Source organism: Castor canadensis, chromosome 4 (assembly GCF_047511655.1).
Source record: "Castor canadensis chromosome 4, mCasCan1.hap1v2, whole genome shotgun sequence".
Lineage (NCBI taxonomy): Eukaryota > Metazoa > Chordata > Mammalia > Rodentia > Castoridae > Castor > Castor canadensis.
This window is the reverse complement of record NC_133389.1, coordinates 81,598,065-81,620,968: the sequence shown is the minus strand read 5'-3', so window position 1 is coordinate 81,620,968 and position 22,904 is coordinate 81,598,065. Positions and strand designations below refer to the sequence as shown.

Sequence of the window (22,904 nt, the reverse complement as noted above, 5' to 3'; positions counted from 1 at the left end):
GCTGAAAGCCTACTCTTAGAGTTAAAAATCACGTTTTTTCCTAAACAAACTCAGACCCAAGCACATATATGCTACACTATCACACGACAAACTTAGCTATTCTAGCTTTGCTCTTTTCTTGGGTTGCATCTGCATCAATACCCAGATAACCTATCAGCTCAGAGACTATGCTATAAATGCCAGTAACAGTTGGCATCACGGAAAGCTAGTGAAACCATCAAATTCTTTTGCCTTGCTTTGGGAATATGAGTTCAAACCAAATTGTATCCATTTTTAAATAGCTGCCCCTGCCAAATCTTATCCATTCTTAAATATCTTCCCCCTGCCTTCTTGTAGCTCAGAGAACCTTCAAGGATTTTTCTGAGTTGGGTGGGTCCCACCTGCGTCTTTGCTGCCGAACCTCTTCCCTCCATCAAGGCTATAACCAAATGAATTACTTGTGATTTCTTCTTGCCTGATAGCTTCTACACTTACTTCTTTCTCCTCATCTCCCAACCCTGGCTAATTCCACCTTGAACTGCAAAACAGGACCTATTTTGGGAAGCCTCCCTTAGAAGCAAATCTGGGAGGATTAGTAAACAAAGGTCTAAGACACCCTTTCTTTTTATGCTCCTACAGCACCCTGTCATCGTTTTTGTCCTATAATTTTACATTTCCACATCTCCCCAATCGATCACAAGGACTCAGAAGTCAGAAGCTAGATCTATTTCACATATCTTCTAATTCTCAAGTCTAAGTGCCCAGTACATCACAGAAAAAATTCAAGTAAAAACTGCTGAGACGATAAGTGAATGAATGTGAATGATAAGCCAGTAGGACTTGAGGATACAATACTCTGTTTTTATGGTAATATATTTTTAACCTTAGGAAGCAGATGCAATAAAGATGTAATTAAGAGATAAGCTGTAAATTTAGATTTTATTGCATTATGTCACAAGACATATAAAAAAAGGAGCACAAGAGTTAGATTTTAATAGAGTAAAAGGTCTTTAAGGTAATGAGAATGATTCATATTAATCTGCACACTATTACAAAGAAACTAAACACTACAACATAAAAATAAATACTATATATTTTCATTAATCCCTAGTTTTCATGTTTCAACAAAATTATGTCAAAAGTAACTCAATATTTTCTTTGACCATAAGTTTCACTAACTAGGTTAGTGAAACTAACTAACTAGGTTAGATATCATAATCAAAATAAATGGGGACCCTAAAAATTGCTTCTGAAAATTAATACAGGGTAAGGGCTACTTAGTGCAAATCAGCAAAAGGAAATTAGAAGCAACACTGGTCCCAACGGTGAGAGAAAACCCCTGCCTTTTTCCCCAATTTCAGTGTTTTACAAAATGACTTCAGAGCACAAAAGCCTACAATGACTACAAGTTTTTGAACATTTCTTCCCATCAATTTGAACTGTAGTTCCCACACACATTATTTTTGGTTCTACTGAAACCTCAATATGCCATAATCTGTATAAAACACAAATCAAAATGTCTTTTTAACACAAAGTAACATCCTCAGTTCAAAAAGAGACCTCTATTCCCTGTGTCAGACACAGTCATTAAATTTGAATCAAAATTAGGACCAAGCTGGTAAGGGTTTTCCAAGGTCTTAGAGAATACTTACCTAACCCTATTCGGTTTGGACTTGTTTCTCGGCTACATCCCTGACTTCTGGGAATCTTGCTTCGCTTTTCTGAAGATGGTGTCACAGGTGGGCCTCTTGAAGAACCTCCAGCAAGTCCACCATAACCACTTCCCAACAATTTCCCTGGGGAACTTGATCGGCTGCCAGCTAAAAACAAAGCAAAATGGAAATGACGAAGGTAAATCAGGTAATAAATTCCAGTAATTTCAGAAGCAAGTTTTTACACATTAATTTGGATCAAATATTAAGAGACTTTGATAGAAAAATAGCCTTTTAGTTTGGGGTAGTGCTAATTTTTTAATGTAGGCACATAAGATATTGAATATTATAAATGAATATCTATGCTTAGAACTCTTCTAAGTCTTGGAAGAGTTTTACTAGGAGAACTCTACAAAAATGACTGACTGCAAAATGTCTGATTCAAAAGAGCAGACTGAGTACCAATAATAGCCTCCCTGTTCCAAGCCAATCTCTATAAATAACCACAAAGGTGTTACCAAGAACCTTGTGCACAATTCTAGGCAAGCACTCTACCACTGAGCTACATCCTCAGACCTTAAGTTTTGGTTTTTGATTCTACAAGAGCTAGAAAGTTAAAAACTATTAAGGAACTATTGGAAAAGCAGAAATGTAACAGAAATTTCTTAAGCATTACTTGAAGAAAAGGGATCTAAGTCAAGTCTATTTATCAAACAAATGGAAGAAAAAGAGACAGGGATGAAATATTTAGAAATAAAGTTAAGAATCATAAAATAGGCCCAAATATATCAGTAATGATAACAAATGTGGCTGGGTTAAATTAATCTACCCGAAGGATTATTAAGTAGATATAAAAAAAAAATAAGTAAAGCTAAACTGCATGTTGCTTATAAAAGCCAAATAATATACCTAAACCAAAACCACAAAGAATAAAATGCAGCATATAAAAAGGCAAAGGAATTTACTATTGATAAAACACTGACAGTCCACCAAAATAATAAATTACAAACTTTTACACTCCAAAGTACATTGCTCTGAAATACACAATATAAGAAACATAAAAATATATGGAGAAGTAGGAAAAGCCATAATTAACAGACCTCATGGAAAAACTATTTAAACTCAGAGAAACAGAGTAAGAAGCCAAAATGCTGTATGTGTTTGTGAAGTAAAAGTATGCATATACACAGTAATATACTGGATAACGAGGTTTCTATCAATGACAGATTTATACAGGACAGAAGTCCTATAAAATTGTATTCCCTAGTGCTATTGTAGCCATCTTAGCTTGTGTAAGTGCACTCCATGATATTCACACCACAAAATCAGCTAGCAATGCAATTTTCAGAATGCACACTCACCATTAAGCAATGCATGACTACACACACACACACACCCCTCCTGTATATACATGTGTATATCCCAAAAACAGAACACATGTTCTTTTTCCCTTTCCACACGAGTATTATGAAAACCATCTATACTAAGCCTTACAACAAATTTCAAAAAGAGTCAAAAGCAAAAATCATATAGCTCACATTCCCTGAAAAATATGCAAAAAACCCTTGAAATCAGAAACAAGTATCAGCACTAGTAATCTTTATTATCAGGTAAGAAGAAGTTAGATACCTTTATAACTATTTTCTATGGGACAAAATTCTCTCTTAGTGAAATCAGCAAAATTTTAGGCATCATACCAATATACCCAAAATGGTAGATATTTACTTAGAGAAAGTAGGGAAGAAGGAGTGGTACAGTGTACAGAAGAATATAAAATTCTAAAATTTTGAAGGATACACATTATTATGTATCCGAAGAGCATGACCGAGAAGAAAACACCTTTGAAACAACACTTACCTGGAAATTACACACACACACACAAAAATATATATACATATATACACACAGACACAACATACAGATTTTTTAAAAATATGTTATTTTAAAATATAATATGTTTCTAAAAATCTGTACTATATATAAAAACTATGTCATTCAAATGAATCACTTGGGTGATTACTAGCAAAAATTATTACTTTCTAATTATTTAGAACCATTTTAAAACATAATATATTTAATTTTAATTATTAATTTTATTTTATTAAATTATTTAATTATTAATTTAAAAAATATAAATATAAACTATATTTTGAAACTATAATTATAAACAAGAATTTATAGTGAAAATCATTTATTAATTTTGCCTGTAAAGTCTGGGCATGCAAATAACCTACTAAGCTACGTAAAAGGTGAAAAGAAATCCATTTCAGGGGCTGGAGTTGTGACTCAAGCAGTATAAACCTGCCAAGCAAGCGCCAAACTCTGAGTTCAAACCCTAGTACCACCATCACCAGAAAGAAAGAAATCCATTTCAGACTCCAGTATTTGAAAATACAGAAAGATTAATTCAGCTTACAATAAGAAACATTAATATTGTGCAAAGAGCATAGGGTGAGGGAGAAGGCAAAAAAAAAAGCAAGAAGGGAAGAGAAATGGCTTACCACCAGCAGGATTAGCAGATCGGGATCCTTGATTATGAAAGCAGACCAAAGGACAGGCAAAAAGTGGATTAAAAGACAATAATACACATAGAAGGTCAGCATGCAACACAAAACAAATGTCTTGTTCACAAACACATTAGCAACATAGCTATTCTTGCTAGGACTCGTTCCTCCTCATCTATTTATGTGCTTACATTTACTTTGTACTTATCATACTACATTACCACTTATTTCAGATCTATTCATACGTGCCAGGCACGGTGCTAGGCTTAGGAGGTGCGGAGAGGAATGACAAGCACGCTGCCCTCCTGGAGGACACCTGAGCATCACTACCGTCTTCAACACTGCTCGCCACAGTGAGTGCTGAATAAAGACCAACAATGGACAAGAACGTGCTGTTAACTATTTTGCTTGAATGTTCTGTGATTTTCCTTAATATGCAAATATTAAAAATATGTCAATTATTAAGGACCCGAAACCTAGTACTAATAAAATCTACTTGGTATTAAACCAGTGCTATGAACACCAGTACACTTACCTTTGTAATATATAAAAATACGCTTATGTTCACTTCTGATATAAAGGTGTATGTACAAACTTGCAATGCAGGCTTGAGGATGTGCTACTGTGTAGTAGTCTCCTTTCTGTGGGTGTGAGGTGACAAGCAAAGTGCAGCCAGCCCTAAGGCCAAGTTCAGCATGTTTGTAAGGCTGAAGAATTAAAGCCCTGCCAGGCCTCCTCAGTCCCAATAAAGGAGTTTTTTTTTCACCTTTCTACCTCCTAAGCACAGGGACATAAAAACCTACGACAGGGAGATACAGTACTAACCCAGCTGGGGTAGGGAACCCAACAGAGACCAGAGCCAATAAATGGCAGACAAAAACAAATGTAAAATACTGTTCAACCCTCACTCTCCACAGAAGGAAATAACAGTGCACAGGTAAAGGCTTGGCAGTTTTTAAGTAGACTCTTTTATTATACCAACCTACATTGTGACATGAACACTTTTGGTCAAGAATTCCTTATAGTAAGGCTTGACCCATGTTTGGGATCATGATCAGAGCATTATCTCTGGTACCTCCATGGAACACAAGGTTTCAACAGGAAAACCAGAGATAGGGTGCAGCAGAAGCTTCTGGGCTACACTTGCACCTGGATATGAATGAAAATTCAGGTAAATTCTATATTAAGTAAGGTCTTCTTGGTCCTAATTTTAATCTATCTATATTTCTGCATTCCTCATGGTATAAACCCATTCCTAGTCTTCTTTCCTGAACTTCCTGAAGTGGACAGGGATGGAGGAGAAGGAAATGTAAAGGCTACTCAGTCTCAGCTAGGAAGGGAGCTGCACACCTAAGCGTTATGGCTCTAAAAGCTGCTTCTATAGTTCGGCTATTGATCACACGTGAGCTTCAGACTCACGAAAGCCTGATGTGGGCAGGCCTCATCAATTTACAAATCTCAAAACGAAAGCTCACAAAGGTAAAAAGATTCACCCAACATCACAGTGGAGCAAGAAGCAAAGGAGGCAGGTTGGCTTTACAGCCAGTGTGCATAGTGCTGCACGGTCCAGTATACATAACAAGGGTCCTAGAGGCTCACTAGAGGCAGCAATATGACTGACTTCCCACTACCTTTGCAGAAAGGATCAAAACGTGTTACCCATGAGGACTGAAGTTCTCAAGAGGGACATGGCAAAGAACCTGAATTCAGGAGGAGCTGAATTCTCAATATTAAATGTGAGCCTAGAGTTTGGATGAAGACTGAGTGCTCTACACAAGTCAGACAGCTTCTGGGCCTGTGGGTGGGGAGACAGACTCGTGTCATTGAGATGGGACTGACTGAGTTAGGGAGCAAGCACAGCTTCTGGGACAGGAAAACTCTTCCTCCTTTTGATCACCTTGCCCAGGAGTACTCTAATGCCTAACTCTGCTCTACATGCACAGGGAAGAAGCAAGCCACTCACAGCTATGTGGGGCAGGAAAGTGAGCCACCAAGGTTGCATCTTACAGGTGACTAGAATCAATTCACTCCAGTCATGCCGCCTCCCTGGCTAAGGCTAGCAAACACACCAATGTCACAGATACAAAAAGCAACCATGGAAGAGAACAAGGGCAGCAAGGGGAAGCAGGAGCCTACACTGGCAAGAAGAGAGGCAATGGCTGTGAGTGTTAGCACAGAGGGCAAAGGGTGTGCTTTTAATGGATTTACTTATTTACCACTGGAAAAATGGCATTAGTAGTCTCTACCCAGGGTCAGTTCTAAAATAACATCAGAAGGGCCCCTTATCAATGTAAAAATGAGTCACAGAACAGGTAAGATTTAATTTGAGAGACTTCAAAACAGGAAGAAAAAGTAACTTTTAATGCTTACCAACACAAATTTAAATCACCTGGAAAGGAGACCAAACTACACCTTGAATGTTCCATCCTGAAACTTACCCAGCAGTGTGGTTATTCACAGTATCTTAGAGCCACAATAATGCATTTTCCCATCTGAAGTCATTGCAAATATAGAAACCTCTTCTACTTCAGGATGGACTGGTGAAGTAAGCTAAGATAACTAAAGGCATAAAACAGACTTCTTACGCTGAGACTGTGAAACCACTTTGGCGCGGCTTCGGCCCCGATTGTCAGAAGGTGTAGAGGCAACGTTGGTGGCACTTCCAGAGCTTTGCCGTCTTGTGCGGATCCGACCTAGAGGATATAGCAAAAACAGTGTTTCCATAACATTTTCACCAAGTGTGACCTGCTCAAGAGAAGAGACCACACTGCAAGCAAGGGGCACTGATGGGGCCAAGTACACGGGGAGCAGTGCAGGGGCTTCTGTGACGCAGTTCCCCTCCCAGGAAGTCGGACACCAATGTAACCACACTACAATGATGGGGATGAATGTTTTTAAAATTCTCCACAGGGCTTCTCTGGTTTCAAGGGAGCACAAAATGCCTCTCCTGCCAAAATTCACTAGACTTGGATCTGAAAGGAACTTCTACCTGAGCATCTGACACAGCTTACAGAAAAGCAATGCAGAGAAACAAACCCTAAGGCTTACAGAAGACTCAGGAAAGGGAGGGAAGGAACATTAAAAGAAAGTGTGGCACTTTAAAAAACAAAAACCCTACAACCAATGACTTTTAGTAGAAGCGTAAGGAGAAACAAGACAAATTCTAGACTACACACTAAAATTAAAAGCTATGTTATTTACTAACAAGTACATACATGTCCAATTGGAATCCTTACAACAACATATACATTATACAGAGGAGGAAAGAGCACAACAGGGACATGAGCTTATCCACTGCCTCAGGTACCTATACCTGGCCAGCCTAGGAACCTAGGACTTTTTGATTTTCCTAAGTCACTGAACTAAATCAAACAGTAGTCAAACAGGTAACATAAACACAAAAAAACCTGAACTTGATTTCTTATTTTAAGTTTAGTATAAAATACATAGGTCACAGAAATATTTTAAAAATAAATATCTAGTCTCTAGACTCATGCAGGTTAAAAAAAAAAAATCCTCTCTGCTACCCCTTGTGTCCTCCACTTTGCCCCAACATTTGGTAATATGACCCTAAACCCAGTGCTTGGCATTCTTTTCCATTTCTTATTAGGCAAGTAAAGACACGTGCATGACCAATAAATATATGGCACTGTTTTACATAATTAAAAATAATTTAAATTGTAACATAAGGGATATATCTTTATAATATGCATTGTGGTGCTCAACATTTTGTGAGGACACTAATGGAATTGATTTTTCTGTGTTAGAAGAGATGGTTTTATTTTTTCTACAGATTAATGTTCATTTTTCTGAAGCTCTTACACAATTATCATAAACTCATTCAAAGGTGCTTCATTTTTATTATATGTAGTATATTTTATTAAATTACATTTTCTAACTTGTTGACAGGTAAGAATTAATCATATTCTGATCTTTAGTCTAGGACCTCTGCTAAACTTTTATTAATTCCACTAATTTGTATGTTGATTATTTGGGGTTATCTAAATAAAATATCATCTACAAATAGACATCAGTTGCTTCATGTCAAAGCATTTGTTTTCATTTTTTTGTCTTTAGTTTGCTCATAAAACACAGGGCTAAATAAAAGCAGTACAAGTAAGCATTATTGACCCAATTCAAATTAAAAAAAAAACAAAACAACAACCACAACAAAAAACCCAGGTTGGCGTCACAGCTTGGTGAGAACAGCACATGTAGACAAGGCCCCCTGCAGCAAGGGGGTGGGAAACCTGAAATAATTTCACAATATGCATGATATTAAAACATGCTAAGAATATTTCTATTCCAATTGCTCAGAATTTTTGTCATACATATTTACTGATGTTTCTGACGCTTTGCAAGTTTTAGGAAAGACTTTTCTCCTGAATGTGAACAACATCAGTACTTTTGTAGAGGGGCCCGCAGTACTGGGTTTGAGCTTAGGCCTCCTACTTGCTAGGCAGGCACTCTACCATTTGAGCCATTCACCCCAGTCCTTTATTGCTTTAGCTATTTTTCAGATAGGGTCTCTTGCTTTTTGCCCAGGGCCAGTCCTGGGACTGAGATCCTATACCTCCTATGTAACTGGGATTACAGATGTTTACTATCACACCTGGTTTTATATGTTGACATGAGATCTCACTAATATTTTGCCTTGGCTGGCCTCAAACCAAGATTCTCCTGATATCTGCCTCCTGAGTAGTTGGGAGTACAGGCATGAATCACTGCACCCAGCCACCATTTTTAAAACATTAAGCCTGGCATATACCTACATGGTCCTGAGTACACACCACAGACACAGAACATCTGTATTGTATTTCATTACTAAGGTTGGCCCTGTGGCATACATCAGTGAAGGGAGTCCCCACCTTCTCTGTTCTCTGGGTTTAGGTAAGACTGGAATTGTCCATACTTGATACAACTGTATGCATAACCATCTCAGCATGTAGGGACTGGGGGGTTAAATGTATTTTTTCTTTTCAGTGAAATGGGTTTTTAATTAACTTATGATTATATCTATTTATGACCTGCACTTTGATAATTTGCTATGAGTATACATTGTGTATGATAAAATTAAGGTTATCAGCAGGTCCATCTCCTTAAACATTTATAATTTCTTTGCACTTTTTGTGCATCTAACTCTAACTCTTTGCCACTTTACAAAATATGTAAATACAGACAGGAGGCTGGCTCAAGTGGTAAAGCACCTGTTTGTTTTGGTGCTGGCTCAAATCCCAGCACCAAAACAAACAAACAAATAAAAAAACCCATATATATTAAATCGTTATAAACGACAGTCTCCTTACTGTGCCATGGAACACTAGAACTTTCCTCCTACTCTCTGACTGTATTTAGTGCCTGGTATCCCCTTACTTGATTCCTCCTCCGCTCTACAGATCTACAATTATACTCACTTTCATCCTCCCTCTCCCTCTAACCCTTACCCCTATCTCTGCACCCCGTTTCAGACAGGGTCTTGCTATATATACAGGTTGGCATTTAACTTGAGCACCTTTTGCTTCAGCCTCCCACGTGCTGGGATTACAGCTGTGTACTACCACCCCCAGCTAGAGTTAAAGGGTGTGCCACCACACCTGGTTAACTGCATGCTTTTTGTTTTGGTTTTTCATTTTCCTTTGTTTCCTTCTTTTGGCTTAATTTTAAAAGGATATACTTAACTACCTTTGCTACTTTTGAAGTAACAGTTTCATAGATCAAATGATGTTAGCAAAAACACGGCTTCTACTAAATCATACTTTTGAGGAAATGAAGTAGGTGTAAGGTTTCCCTCCTTTTAAAAAAATATTTTTATATTGAGATTATTATAATTTACATGCAGTGTAAAAACCAATAAAGAGATCCTAGATGTCTTTTATCTGGCTTCTCTTAATAGTAAAAACATATAAAACTATAGTACAAAAAATTTAAAAATCAGAATTGGACATTTATATGATCCTTCAGTCTTCCTGAGATTTCCCTGATTTTATTTGCATCTAACTTCTGGCTTTCGTTTGTGGGTAGTCCCTTTTCTACCATCTTTGTCTTCAGTGTTCTTCACTTTGATGTACGTAACTGTAGATTTCTTTTTGTCTTGCTTGGAATTTGCTGGGTTTCTTTAAGCTGTGCTTTAGTGTCTGTTACCACTTCTGGAAAATTTTCAACTCTTATCACCTCAAATGTTGTCTCTGCTCTATTCTTTTTCTCAAACTCCAATCAGACACACTAAGTTTCTGCACTCATTCGTGTAACTTAACCACTCTATTGTATTTTAGGTGTCATAATTTTGATAATTTCTTCCTATTAGACGGTTCATGAATTCTCTCTCTTTAGCTACATTGATTCTGCTGCTTAATTTATCTGCTTAGTTTTAAAATTTTAGGAATTTGCTACACTTAAATTTCTTCAAGTTCCAGTTATTCTTTCTCAAAACCTGCTTGGTCATTCCTGACAGTTTGTTATTCCCCTTCTAAAATTTCTCTCTCTCTCTCTCTCTCTCTCTCTCTCTCTCTCTCTCTCTCTGTCCCTTCTATTTCTGACTTTCTCTCTCAATGAAAAAAGTCACTTTTCTAGGAATGTTTGGGAATTCTCTAATATTTACACTAAAGTTGAATGCCTCCCGAGAGGAGCAATGTTTGCTTCTTCTAGGGTTCTGTGTACACAAAGAATCCACAGCCAGTTTAAAAATGACTCATGTATTTGGGATTTTTCAGGCCACAAAGGCAGACCTGAATTGTACACGAAGGCTCCCCTTAGAGGCACAAAGTCTTATTAGAGAAGATTGTAATTTCTTTGGGGTGGGGGACAAGTTTACTTCTCTCTCCAACCAGTACCAAAGTTAAGATGGGCAAATTCCACTCTTGTCCCCTTCAGGTTAAAGGTAACTTCTTGTTGGCCAGTATCCCAGCAAATGCCCAAGGGCCCTGATCTCAGTGTAAAGGCAACCTTTGCTACCATCTACAAGGGTACCTGCTTTGGCTGGGGTTTGGACCTGGGTGGCTTCACTGTATTTATTGTAGACCAAAGATTTGTTCTCAATTGGGAGGGTCATTCTGGCTAGTAAATTCTATACATAAAATGATATTTATTTTAAACACTTTAAACTCTTAAGTCTTTAGGGGTTCATTCTGTTTTTATCTGCTATCTTACACAAGATGGGTGTAATTTTGGATATAAGCTCACATTTGGCTGATAGCAACCTCTGGAAAGTCTGAGGAATGAGATTTGAGAGCAGCTTCCTTTGTGGAAGCTTAATGTCAGGCACTCTCAGGGGCTACAAATGCAGACCACATTAATTTAATTCTTCAGCCTGGGGTTTCCCACATACCACAGCTAAGGTAAACTGACATTACAATTATACAATTAGTGTGAGTACAGAGCTAGTTACAGATTAGGGAAGATTGTTTTTCTCTTAACCAGGATAATGTCATGACAGACATTCATGTCAATTTGAAGATAAAGAGGTTTTTTCCACCAAGCCACCTTTTCATGGACATTATGTCCCCTTGTCAATGCTGGATTAATGCCAATGTTTCTGCCCTTTGGCTTGTCGACTACAGTGAGTCATATCACTATATTCTCAGTGCAACCTTAAAAATCCTTTTGCTTTTGAACTTTCCTTACATTTCTGGAAGATAGCTTTGTAGACTGAAGGGCCTCTGTTGTGTTGTACTTACATGCGTATTTATTGTATGGGTAAAAATGATATTCTTGCTTTGTTTCCACCCTACTGAGTTGGCAATATTACTACAGGTGCCTGGATATGTTTTAAAGAAATGATACAAAATGTTCTGTGGTCCTTAGGAAAAACAAAGCTTACTTTATAAGTGCAACAAACTGTAAAAATATACTTTAATTGTATATTATGATCTATTAAACAAAGAAATATGTGAAAGAAGAAAAAAATCAGCATAAGCAAGAAAAATAAAAATGAAATAATTAAAGAAGTGTACAATAGAAGAAAGACTCTCGAAGGAGGGACCAGAAATGCATCAACAGCAACCACCCAAAGAAAAGAAGCCCCAGGGGAAAACAAAGAATTGTAACAAGAGTATAAAGTCTTCAACTTTTATGGAACAAAGAAAGAATATTCAGATCTTTTGGCTGTTTTTTTTTCCCCCTGGTACCAGGGTTTGAACTCAGGACCTTGTGCTTGCTAGGCAGGTGCTTTACTCTTTGAGCCACACTTTCAACCCTATTTGCTGTGGGTATTTTTCAAATAAGGTCTCTCATTTATGCCCTTGGTAACCTAGATTCTGATCCTCCTAGTTATGCTTCCCATGTAGATGGAATGATGGGCACAAACCAACTTTTCATTGGTTGAGATGGAGTCTCAGGAACTTTATGCCCAGGCTGGACTAAGATCATGATCTTCTCACTCTCTGCCTCCCCAGTAGCTAGGAGTACAAGCATGAGCCACCATGTCTAGCTTCTTTTGGGTAATACTGCTGCTAGAGATTCCTTTTTAGAGCTGGGATCATGGTTCAAGTGGTAGAGCATCTGCCTAGCAAGTGTGAAGCCTTGAGTTCAAACCCCAGCATCACAAAAAAAAAAAAAAAAAACCCAAGAAATTCTTTTTAAATTACATTGCTGTTCTTCTAGAGAAGACCCCAAAACAGGAGATATTTAAATCTGTATCCTAAGTTTAACTTGTAGAAATGGTTTATACATAGATTCAGTTCTGCCAAAGACAGCTAAAATACCAGTAAGTACCCTCATGGTTCTTTTTTGTGGGTTAATTTGTTGCTCCCACATTTCAAAACCTGCAACAAATCCTCAATTTATAGATTACAAAGTATTCCAAGAAAAATCTCAATTTTCATCACACTGGGACATTTAGGCATAATTAACAGTGAGATTCCATTCTATATCTCACTTCTTGGGGGGTGCAAGTAAACCATCCTCTTCCTGTACACTGCATTTTGATAGAACCAAAATTTGACAGCTTTATCACTTGCAAATTTTGTTACCTATGACAACTCTCCCTCAAAAGAATAATCTCCTTTATATTTTAAAGAGATAAATGTAAAACAAATCTAGCACTGCTACTTTTATATACCAACATAGATATATTTTAAATTGTATGAAAAGGCCAATTACTTCAAATTCAGAGCTTTTGGATAAACAGCAAAACTGAACTAAAATCTAAGTTCTTTACCCTGGAGAGCAGATGAGTCTGCATAGTTTTTATTGCATAATTTTAATTAAACTCACCAAAGTTAAGCTGACCTGGCTTTTGATGATGTAGTGACAGATGATTATTCCTTGAAGCTATCAATGAGTTGATGGTACCCACAGGCCATTGAAGCATTGTCATTTTTCATCTAAAACCATTTATCTTGGGAAAATATGAAAAATTTCCTAAGCATATTAGCTTAAAAAAAAAAAAGTACCCAGGGCTGGTAGAGTGGTTCAAGTGGTATAGTGTCTAACAAGCACAAGGGCCTGAGTTCAAGTTCCCAGACCACCAAAATAAATAAATGAATGAATGAATGTTAGGAATTTAAAAATATGCAAGTACATTCATTAACTACCTTATATGTAATCATCAGTTTTCTAGTGAACAGAATAGACAGCATTCTTCCTTCATCCAAATCCCTAAAATTACTTGCATATGACATACTGGTAAGTAACCAAGAAATAAATAAAACTTTTGTCCAAAAGTTGAGTTCTTTACCAAAAATTAGTCATAATTGTTAGAAATTCTTGATGTATATAATAAATAACCCCAAAGGATTTTTTTTTTTTTTTTGAGGAATTGGGGGTTTAAACTCAGGGCATACACCTTGAGTGTCAGGGCATCAACCAGCCCTTTTTGGTGATGGGCTTTTTTCGAGATAAGATCTACCAAACTATTTGCCCAGGCTGGCTTCTTGATCTATGCCTCCTGAGTAGCTAGGATTACTAGGGCCACCAGTGCCCAGCTGATATTTTTCTAAATCATTACAATGATGAAGTTGCCAGAATACAGAAGGATTGCCTGGATTTTTTTTTTTTTCCAGTGCTAGGAATCAAACACAGGGCCTTGTGCATGCTAGGCAAATGCTCTACCACTGAGCTACTTCCCCAGTCCTTGGTTTTTTAAGACAAAGTCCTGTTATGTACCCCAGGCTAGCCTGAAGTCAGGATCTTCCTGCCCTTGTCTCTTGTTTGCCAGAATTACATGTATGCATCACCAAATCTGGCTCTTAATTTTTTTTTTTTTTTTTTGCGGTACTGGGGCTTGAACTCAGGGCCTTCACCTTGAGCCACTCCACCAGCCCTTTTTATGATGAGTATTTTCAAGATAGGGTCTTGTAAACTATTTGCCCGGGCTGGCTATGAACCGCAATCCTCCTAATCTCTGCCTCCTGAGTAGCTAGGACTACAGGCATGAGCCACCAGCGCCTGGCTCTGAACTTTTAATGATGAAATTCTCTCTTCCTATCTTAGGTGGCCAGACAATAAAATATTTAACAGATTTATAAATCAAAATCTTAAAGGCACAGGGCTGGGGTGTAGTTCAGCAGTAAAGTGCTGCCTAGTATGAGCAAGGTTCTGGGTTTGATCCTTAGCACTACAAAAGCGAGTCATAACAATTAAAAAAATGCAGATGAGACAAGTATGCTGACAAGGCACTGAGTGAGGTTACTGAGGCCCCTTTGCTAGTAACCACTGGCAGAATGTCTCAGTATCACCAGCTCTCTGTGTTTCACTGTTAAGACAAAAGTAATAGGGATAGCCTATACATGTCAAGATGACAGATCTCCAAAGGGCACCTGTCCTGCTCATCATCACACAACTCTGTTACAGCCCCCGCATGCCTGGAACAGACATGACACTCATCAGGCTCCTTTAATATGGCTCTCTATTTCCTGATTCTGTGTTCTCTAAAAAAATTAAGGATCACACATGATTCCACCATTTCTCCTATCAGAAGGAAAATCAGAAAGACAAGTCTCTTGCCCAATAATTGGAACGGCAATTCTAACCTTGCTCAGGCTGTAGAACTGATAAAAAAGAAAAAAAGCGTTACAAATTCCTAGGGCTGGGTAGAATTAACAGGCTGATTGTAATTCTGTTGTATAGGCAAGTGACATCAGGGCATTCTGAAAAAAAATATGTAACTTCCCACAAGATGCTTTGGCTTTCTATTTCATGTACATTATTTTATTCTATTCCTCTACTTCCCTTCCAGCTAGGTTGAGAAAACATGTAGGATTGTTTCTTTGGGAACAAGAAATACAAAATTACTTTTGTCAGATGAACAAACAGAATAATCACCCAGCTTCATAATCACACCCAGCCTCGGGCTTTTGCTATCACAAGTGATCAGGAAGAGGTTTCTTGTCCGATTTTCATTTCAGAAAATTGTCCAACCCCAATAACCACCATTGAGGCTTACTGGAAATTCTGATTCTCCAATCCTTCTAAACCATATCAGCATCTTTAGGGGAAACACCCAGGACTGTGTTTTCATCAAGCATACTTTTGTGTGTGTGTGTTACTAGGGGTTGGACTCAGGGCTTTGTGCTTGAGCTGCACCTCCAGCCCAATCCAAGTAATTCTTATGATGAAGTAAGTTTGAGAAGCAAACGGGAACTATGCTCATGTTTTTTTTTTTTAATAATTTCTGTTTTTTCTTTCTGACTACTTTGGGAAGTAGAATATATACTACAACAACTACGTGGCTAAAGCTCAGTCTACACATCCAGCTAGTGCCCAGTTTCCCCTTGTATGCCAGCCCTTTGGGGTGGTTGAACAATATGAGCGTGAACTAGCTGTTAATTTATTATTATTATTATTATTTTTAGCTGTTAATTAATAAGTCACTATCCCCAGGGCTGATGGGTCTCAGCCACTATTTTAAGCATAGGAGGCTCTAAATTTCAATAGTTTGAACCACTAACCTATTTTCTATTTAGAAACTTTAGGAAGGAATAAACTTGACCACTGTGTGCTAATCAAAGATCTGCACTGACCAGAATGGCTATGTCTAAAATCCAAAGGGCAAAACAAAAAATCAAAGTGTTTCTTGACAATAGCATAAAAAGATAAAACAATGGTCTAGATTTGCATACTTCTTTTGCCATGCTGTGTTCTTGGTATACCGCACAACCCAGCACACAGAGGCATTTATTTAACAAGTGGCTGACGAGTGGATGAATGAGTGTAAATGAATGAACAGGGGCAAGTGTCAGTAACACAAATAAAAATAGTAACATATAATCTGTCGTGCCTTTAGGGGAGAGAAAAGCATTTAAAAAAAATTCTTTATATTACCTGGTAAAAAACTTTTACCAGCCTTTAACCTGATCAATTGACATGGAAATTTATTTTCAAAACAGGAAAGGCAAATCCTGAGAGACCCACAAAAGCACAAAAGGAAAGGAAAGAAAAGCTTCAGGAGAATAAAATCTGAGACAAGCAGCCCAGGAAGACAGCAGCACACAACATGACGTCAATGCTCCTTCCCCAGAGTGTGGACTCAGCGTTACAAACCACGCACAAGATAGTTCAGTGCCAAAATTCACAAGAACAGAGACTGAACAAGAAGGGGGAGGAGAACTCAGGTAGAGGGAAGGCAAAACCCCAGGGGAGGCAGAATAAAAGGGAGGAAATAGCGTGCAACATCTCATGCAGGGACCTTGGTGAGGACAAGTGGGTCCCAGGCAACACTGGTAAGGACAGAGGACCAGAGAAAGTAAGACACACCTCAATCACAGAAACAAACCGCTTACCCTCTGCTTTAGTGGTAGTACCATCTTTAAGCAAATTAAAAAACAAGGGAAGGGATAACAGGGAACAGTTAGTTAAAAAAACATTCAAAAAATTAAAAAAGCAGAATGTTATTAGCTACTAAAAAGCAAAAGTACAATTTAAAACAAAAACCAAAAGGAAAACAAGTTCAACAGCGAAGCAGAGCCTGAAGCAAGTAAAGTACCTTAGACTGTGTCGTGTGGTTTTGTTTTTGGAAAATAAAACACAAAGGGCAACCCAGGGTTGTGCCACAGTTAAAAGAGTGACTGTCATTTTCTGCTTTAGTCAACCCTCATCCTCTTAAGAGTTCCTTTTCATTGGAAGAAAGTACTAGCAGGAGGCGAGGAGCAGGAGAGACTTATCAAGTACTAAGAATCACCAGAGGGCAGAGGCAGTGAGAAAGCTCAGAGAGGTTGGCTGAGCAAAGCCTATCCCAACTACACGCCCAGCAGCAGTGACGGCGTAGGTACCTGCATCCAGGCCTATGTACTCCATGTCTTCCCTCATGTGTCTGGACTCTAGAAGTTCGGAAAAGGATCATCAGCTTTTATGCTACACTTTTGCACAGAGGTCATGTCAACCTAAGCAACAACTGTAACAAATTCTCAGTAGGACTATGTACAATTTCAGTTTTTTGGTTTTGTTCTGGGATATAAATAAGTAAAGCATAGGCAGAATTCTCAGCAAACGGTGAGAAAATCTGAATGCTCCCATCTTGTTGTTTGAAGAGGTGACACTGGGCTGAAAACTTGTCCTCGGCACTTCTGAAAGTTCAGTTGTCTATCACCAGACCAAAGACCTAGAGCTTTCACTAGCACTGGGGTAGTCTCCATCTTTAAGTACCCCAGATATGCACAGAAAACAGAGACCACAAGGCTTGTTTTACTCCTTTTCCAGCAAAGAAACAAATATTAATTACAAATACTAAAGGTGGAACAAATGTATCAAAACACAGGTAAGATGGAGCTAAAACAAAAATGACAGAACTAATTCAGCATAGGAGCAAAGGCTGAACTCTTCCCTTGCTAATGATTACACAGCAACATAACATCTTAACATGTGGACATAACAGTGTAACAGTCAAAATGGGCTTCTTCCTGTGGGAATGACTATATGTATTTCTACAGAGAAAACGAGACTCACTAAACACACGCTCCAGGACATACACCTCTCAAGTTAATAATGCACCTATCAAAATCCCACTTTCTTCCACCTTCCAGGACAATAGCTGACAAAGGACCTTCATGTAATTTCAATGATCATCATGTATCTGAGTTGGGTGGCCATTATCCCAAGCAGTTCATGGGCAGGAAAAGATTCAAAGATTGCATGGCCTGCTCAAGGTCACAGGGCTAACGATGGGCAAAGCCAGGGACCTCTCTAAGTGCTATTCTCTTGCTGCACTTCAGCACTAAAAACATTTCAGAAATTTAGTGTCAGAGTTAACTTTGCAATTCGTTAATGGGCCACATAAGGAACTCTGTGGATTCTTCAGGATTTCATGTCTAAATTTTATTCATTTCCTCAAAATCCAAAGTAGAACTAATTCAACTAAGTCCTCAGAATTTGAGTTTGACTTGGCTTTTTACTAAAATACAATGAAATCCAGTACTAACCTTACAAATAATGGTCTGCTGAAAAAAAAAATGAGAAATTGACCTACCACTATACAGATGTTAAATTCTGGAAGATAATTTCTTAAAAACACTTTTGTGCAATCATCAGAAGAAGGGCTCCTCCCAGGAAACATGTGGGTGGACAGTGCTCTCTTGCACAGATGTGGTTATGCCAGTTAATGACTCTACCATGTTCCTTTAGAATCCTCATCACTACCCAACTCTGACAGGCTCCTAGCTATAGTGGCAATTCCCTCTCTGAGCTCTGTTCCCATTAGTGCCAGGAGGAAAAAGCCAGCTCAGGGAATATGGGAGGTGGCTGAGGCACTGGCCAGGCTTGCCCTAGAGGAGGTGAGCTGAGGGAAGGATAAACTCAGGGCTACACCACCTGCAAGGCTGCATGTCCTAATTCACCAGTGAACAGGAGGATGCATTAGAGAAAGGAGACACTAGAAAGAGTGACTGGGAATGGGTTCCAAGCAAACACAATTTTACTTCAGTATCAGCCCTGTAACAGTGAGACTTCCCTTTATTATGATGTTCTATAAGAGGTAAGGGTACTTTGTACAGCATAAGGGGTCCGGGGAGTCTGGTTACCTAAAGATGCATATGACCCTGGAGGTAATGCTGCTGCAGAGCTGAAGGGTGTGGAGCCTGAAGAGGACGAGACTTTGGATTTGGCACTGGCTGCTGCATTCACGTCAATATCGCTTCGAGACCGCTGGAGGGACCCAGTCGTCGACACGGATTTCGTACTAACTGTAGAAGCTTTGGTGATGAGGGAGGAAATGTCAGTAAGGCCTATTAGAATTTTAAAAACATATACTGTCAACCTGGTGCTGTATTGCTTTTCTTTGAAATAAACATCAAAAGTTATAACAAATGGTGGAGCCCATAGGAATGACCAAGAGTTTCTTTGCCCTGAAGACAGAGTTCAGGCAATGCTGAAAAGAAACCAAGTGACCCAACTTTCTATTACACTTATTTTTTAGTAATCAAAAGATAACAAACCCAAAGAAACAGCCCACATTGCTGGTTACTATGAGAAGTAAAATAATGAAAAAAGTTCCCATCTGAAAGCCTCCTCATGATGCAAGATGAATGTGCTAGGCATTGAGAGGCCCTCGCTCACTTTCAGGAAATGTGCCCTCTCCTGCTTCCAACAGCCACCATGCTGAACGTCTCAAGAGGCCCTTATTTGCATATTACATGATCTGAGAAAAGAGCAGCACTGTCTGCAGAAGCATGGTCGATGGTTATGCTGGAGGGAGGTACTGAGGAGAGCCCATAGATATTTCTACCTGCCTACACCATCCTGACATGTGAGCAATTGGCCCTGGTGAAGCGGAGCTTTGTTAAGGACAGCCAGAGCAGATAGCAGAGCGGCACATTACTGAGCTGAGAAGCCCATCGGAAGCAGGGAATGCTCTACCCCTTCCCCTCGCCTGCTCTGTGGTTATAGTCTTACCTCTAGATGTGGTACTGCCAGTGGGACTTCTTTTTGCAGAGAGTGGCCGACTACAAATAAAAATATACACACATTTATTATCAAAATATCTTTATCTGTAGTAATACAACTACAAACTACAACAGGAAATTATGATAATGTAGAATTATTTCAGGGTCTTTAGAACTTTTCAGTCAATTGGGACTATGATCTCATAAAACCCGTTTCTGACAAAGCGTTAACATTTTATTAATTGGGACTATCTTTCAAACACAGAGCGAAATAGTAACTAGAAGCAGAAATTAGAAATTTGGAAAGAAGATGGCAATAGGTTAAGTCCCAGATTTTGAACATTCTTCCTCCAAACCTGTTTCTAGTTAAGGATCCTTTTGAAGTTTCTCTAAAGCATTAACGTGTATTAGTCACACTATTCTCTTAACTTCCACTGTCATTCTAAAACTGTATTCTAAGATGCCATATAAATTGAAGAAAACCACTCATGGCAGAGACCAAGGCCACCTGTTTCTTACCTTTCTGCACAGTATCTTGCCTAGTACCAGAGTCTATCTGAAGTCAGGGAGACTTTTAATAGGTATGCACTAAAACCATAGCTGGCACTGTGTTTCCATGCAGCAAACTTTGAAATATAAAAGCTTATACTATGACCAGCAAAGCTGAGTTCCTTACTTGAGACTCTCTTGGGAGCTGGAAGACGAGCGGTCTGACTGAGGCAGGGACACTATGCTGTCCGAGTTCTTCAAGTGGGACTGCAGGGCTTTCTGGTAGGAGGACTCCAAGGTGTGGTATAAGTGCTCTGCTTCTCTGCTGAAGTGACTGTGAAAACCCCAGTAACATCTAGGAAAAAGACACAAGCTCCTGGTCTAGTCTGTGGATCCTGACAGGACTTACGCTGAGCTCTGGAGTATACCACATAGCAGCAGCAGGGAATAAGGAAGAGGGATGAATAAAGGAGGTCTTGTATAAATCCTGGCCTCAAAACTTACTGACTTTTTCATACTGGACAAGTTACTTAACTTCTCTGAACCTCAGGCTCATTTATAAAATGGGATTAAAGAACCTAACTTATAAGACTGAGGAGCTATAGAGAAGTCAGACTAAAACTACTAGAACTATACCTAGAACACAGGATGGACTCAGTAGTGGTAGCTTTTATGCATACAATTTGATATTCCTGGGGGATATAAAATTTCCTTGGGAACATATACAAAAGAAAAATTGAAAAATGTTCAGAAGTACTTGATATCTATATCACATTTTGACTGAATAATTTCAATCAATTAGTAATAGCTAGAAAAAACTGGGGGTGGGAAAATATAATGCAAGGATAAAAAAAAAACTATGCATAAGTAGAACATTAACAAATCAATCCTGAATAGTTTTTAGCAACTATTAATTATGTCATTTGTTTTGGTAGGTACCACCCAAGACTAGATTGGAGGAAATGTTTTAGAGTTAGGAAGTCAGAAATAAGAAAAACATTTAACTGCAAGGGCAATCAAGGAAAAAGAAGTACTGGGTTGAGATTATTAATACAGCTAAATAAAACTGTAATGCTCCAAGAGTAAAACAAGATTTTAATTGGCATCAATTAGAAGACGTGATTAACAATGAAGTGTGGGAAAAACAACCACACGTGTTACCTATGCAATGACCAAGAGTAAGTCTTTTTTTCTTTTTGTGGTGCTGGAGATCAAACCCAGGATCTCATGTTAGGTAAGTGTTCTACCACTGAGCTACATCCCCAGCCCCAAGAGAGTAAGTCTTAACATCAAACTTCTGGCATTTATAGTCACATAGCAAAATTACTCCCAGAGAGGTAATGGATATAGGGAGCTACGGACACATGACTGGACTCGGTCCTAATGGCAAAACCACCTCCATCATGAATTGGAAACACCTTGCTATCACTGTGACAATCCCAAGCATTAGTCAATCCAATACCCCTACCATGATTCACACTTACCAGGCAGAGAATACCCTGTGACCATGACTTTTCATGGTAAACTGACAAAATACATTGGATCACCACGGCTTTTAACAGAGCTCAAGTACACTGAGTCTGAAGGTAAGTGCTTTTTTGATATATGGGATAATTTCTCATCAATTTGAAAATAAGCACTGTATTTATCTCAGTCCTATTTATATTCAGCATCATTCAGCCAATATTTTAAACAAAAAAACTAGAGAAATATTCTGAAATGGATTTTTGAGGTCATGTTTAAAAGTCATGATTAATAAGACATGTTCAAGTAACTTAATGGGTTTTTAATAAGGCAATTCATATAACACATGTGGACAATAAAAACTTACTTTCTGGCTTCTATCCTTGCTTCAGAATCAGCATCATGTATTCCCTTCTTTATTGTTTCAGCTAATACTGATATGTGTCTAGATATTTAGAAAAGAAAGCAGTAACAACTTTTAAGTACATGTTTTTATATGAATAAAAACAGATGTGTGAAACAACTTCAAAATAGCAATGTGCAACATGGAGCCCTTGTGCCATCGTTAGTCATTTAACACACTGCTTGGAGGCTCTGAATGCTCTTTCAGGGCCTTTAACTTGTAATACTGGCCATCTTGTTCCCACTCCTACTCCACCCTCACCTAAGGACCTGGGTAACCCTACTCTCTTCTGTAAGTTTTTAAATTGCAGCTGACTGTTTTTCAGGCCATACTTACTTAGCTCATTCTTTTATGAACCCAACAACAAACCCTGCCTTTCCACTGTCTACCTCCATCTGAGTCTTTGGGCTTTTTTATTTTGCTCACCTGTTGCCATATTAAATACCTCATACTACTTTCCACCTTGAATTTCCAAAACTATCACCCAAAAAAGAGGATATTTTGCCCAAGTGGTTAAAGAATAAAAAAGTACTGAAAAATGAGTGACTACCTTTTAAAGTATTTTCAGATGAAATTTTACCTCTGGGAGGGTTGGCTTTGTTAG

The 22,904-nt window shown here is 38.5% G+C and overlaps 1 protein-coding gene across 26 annotated transcripts in view; it reads right to left on the bottom strand.

Annotated features, from left to right (window-relative positions):
- Positions 1-22,904, bottom strand: part of Clasp1 (cytoplasmic linker associated protein 1) — a 251,589-nt gene that overhangs the window by 71,801 nt on the left and 156,884 nt on the right. For 7 of the 26 annotated variants that reach the window (XM_074070511.1, XM_074070507.1, XM_074070512.1 and 4 more), the window contains exons 16-22: positions 22,265-22,342; positions 20,621-20,788; positions 19,955-20,004; positions 19,084-19,254; positions 6,721-6,828; positions 4,133-4,159; positions 1,632-1,799 (exon numbers count right to left, since the gene is read on the bottom strand). In XM_074070511.1, coding sequence (XP_073926612.1) covers positions 1,632-1,799; positions 4,133-4,159; positions 6,721-6,828; positions 19,084-19,254; positions 19,955-20,004; positions 20,621-20,788; positions 22,265-22,342 — 770 coding nt within the window. Of the gene's footprint in view, positions 1-1,631; positions 1,800-4,132; positions 4,160-6,720; positions 6,829-16,851; positions 16,876-17,340; positions 17,389-19,083; positions 19,255-19,954; positions 20,005-20,620; positions 20,789-22,264; positions 22,343-22,904 lie in introns of all 26 variants that reach the window. The other 19 variants (XM_074070502.1, XM_074070503.1, XM_074070504.1 and 16 more) reach the window with 4 other exon arrangements.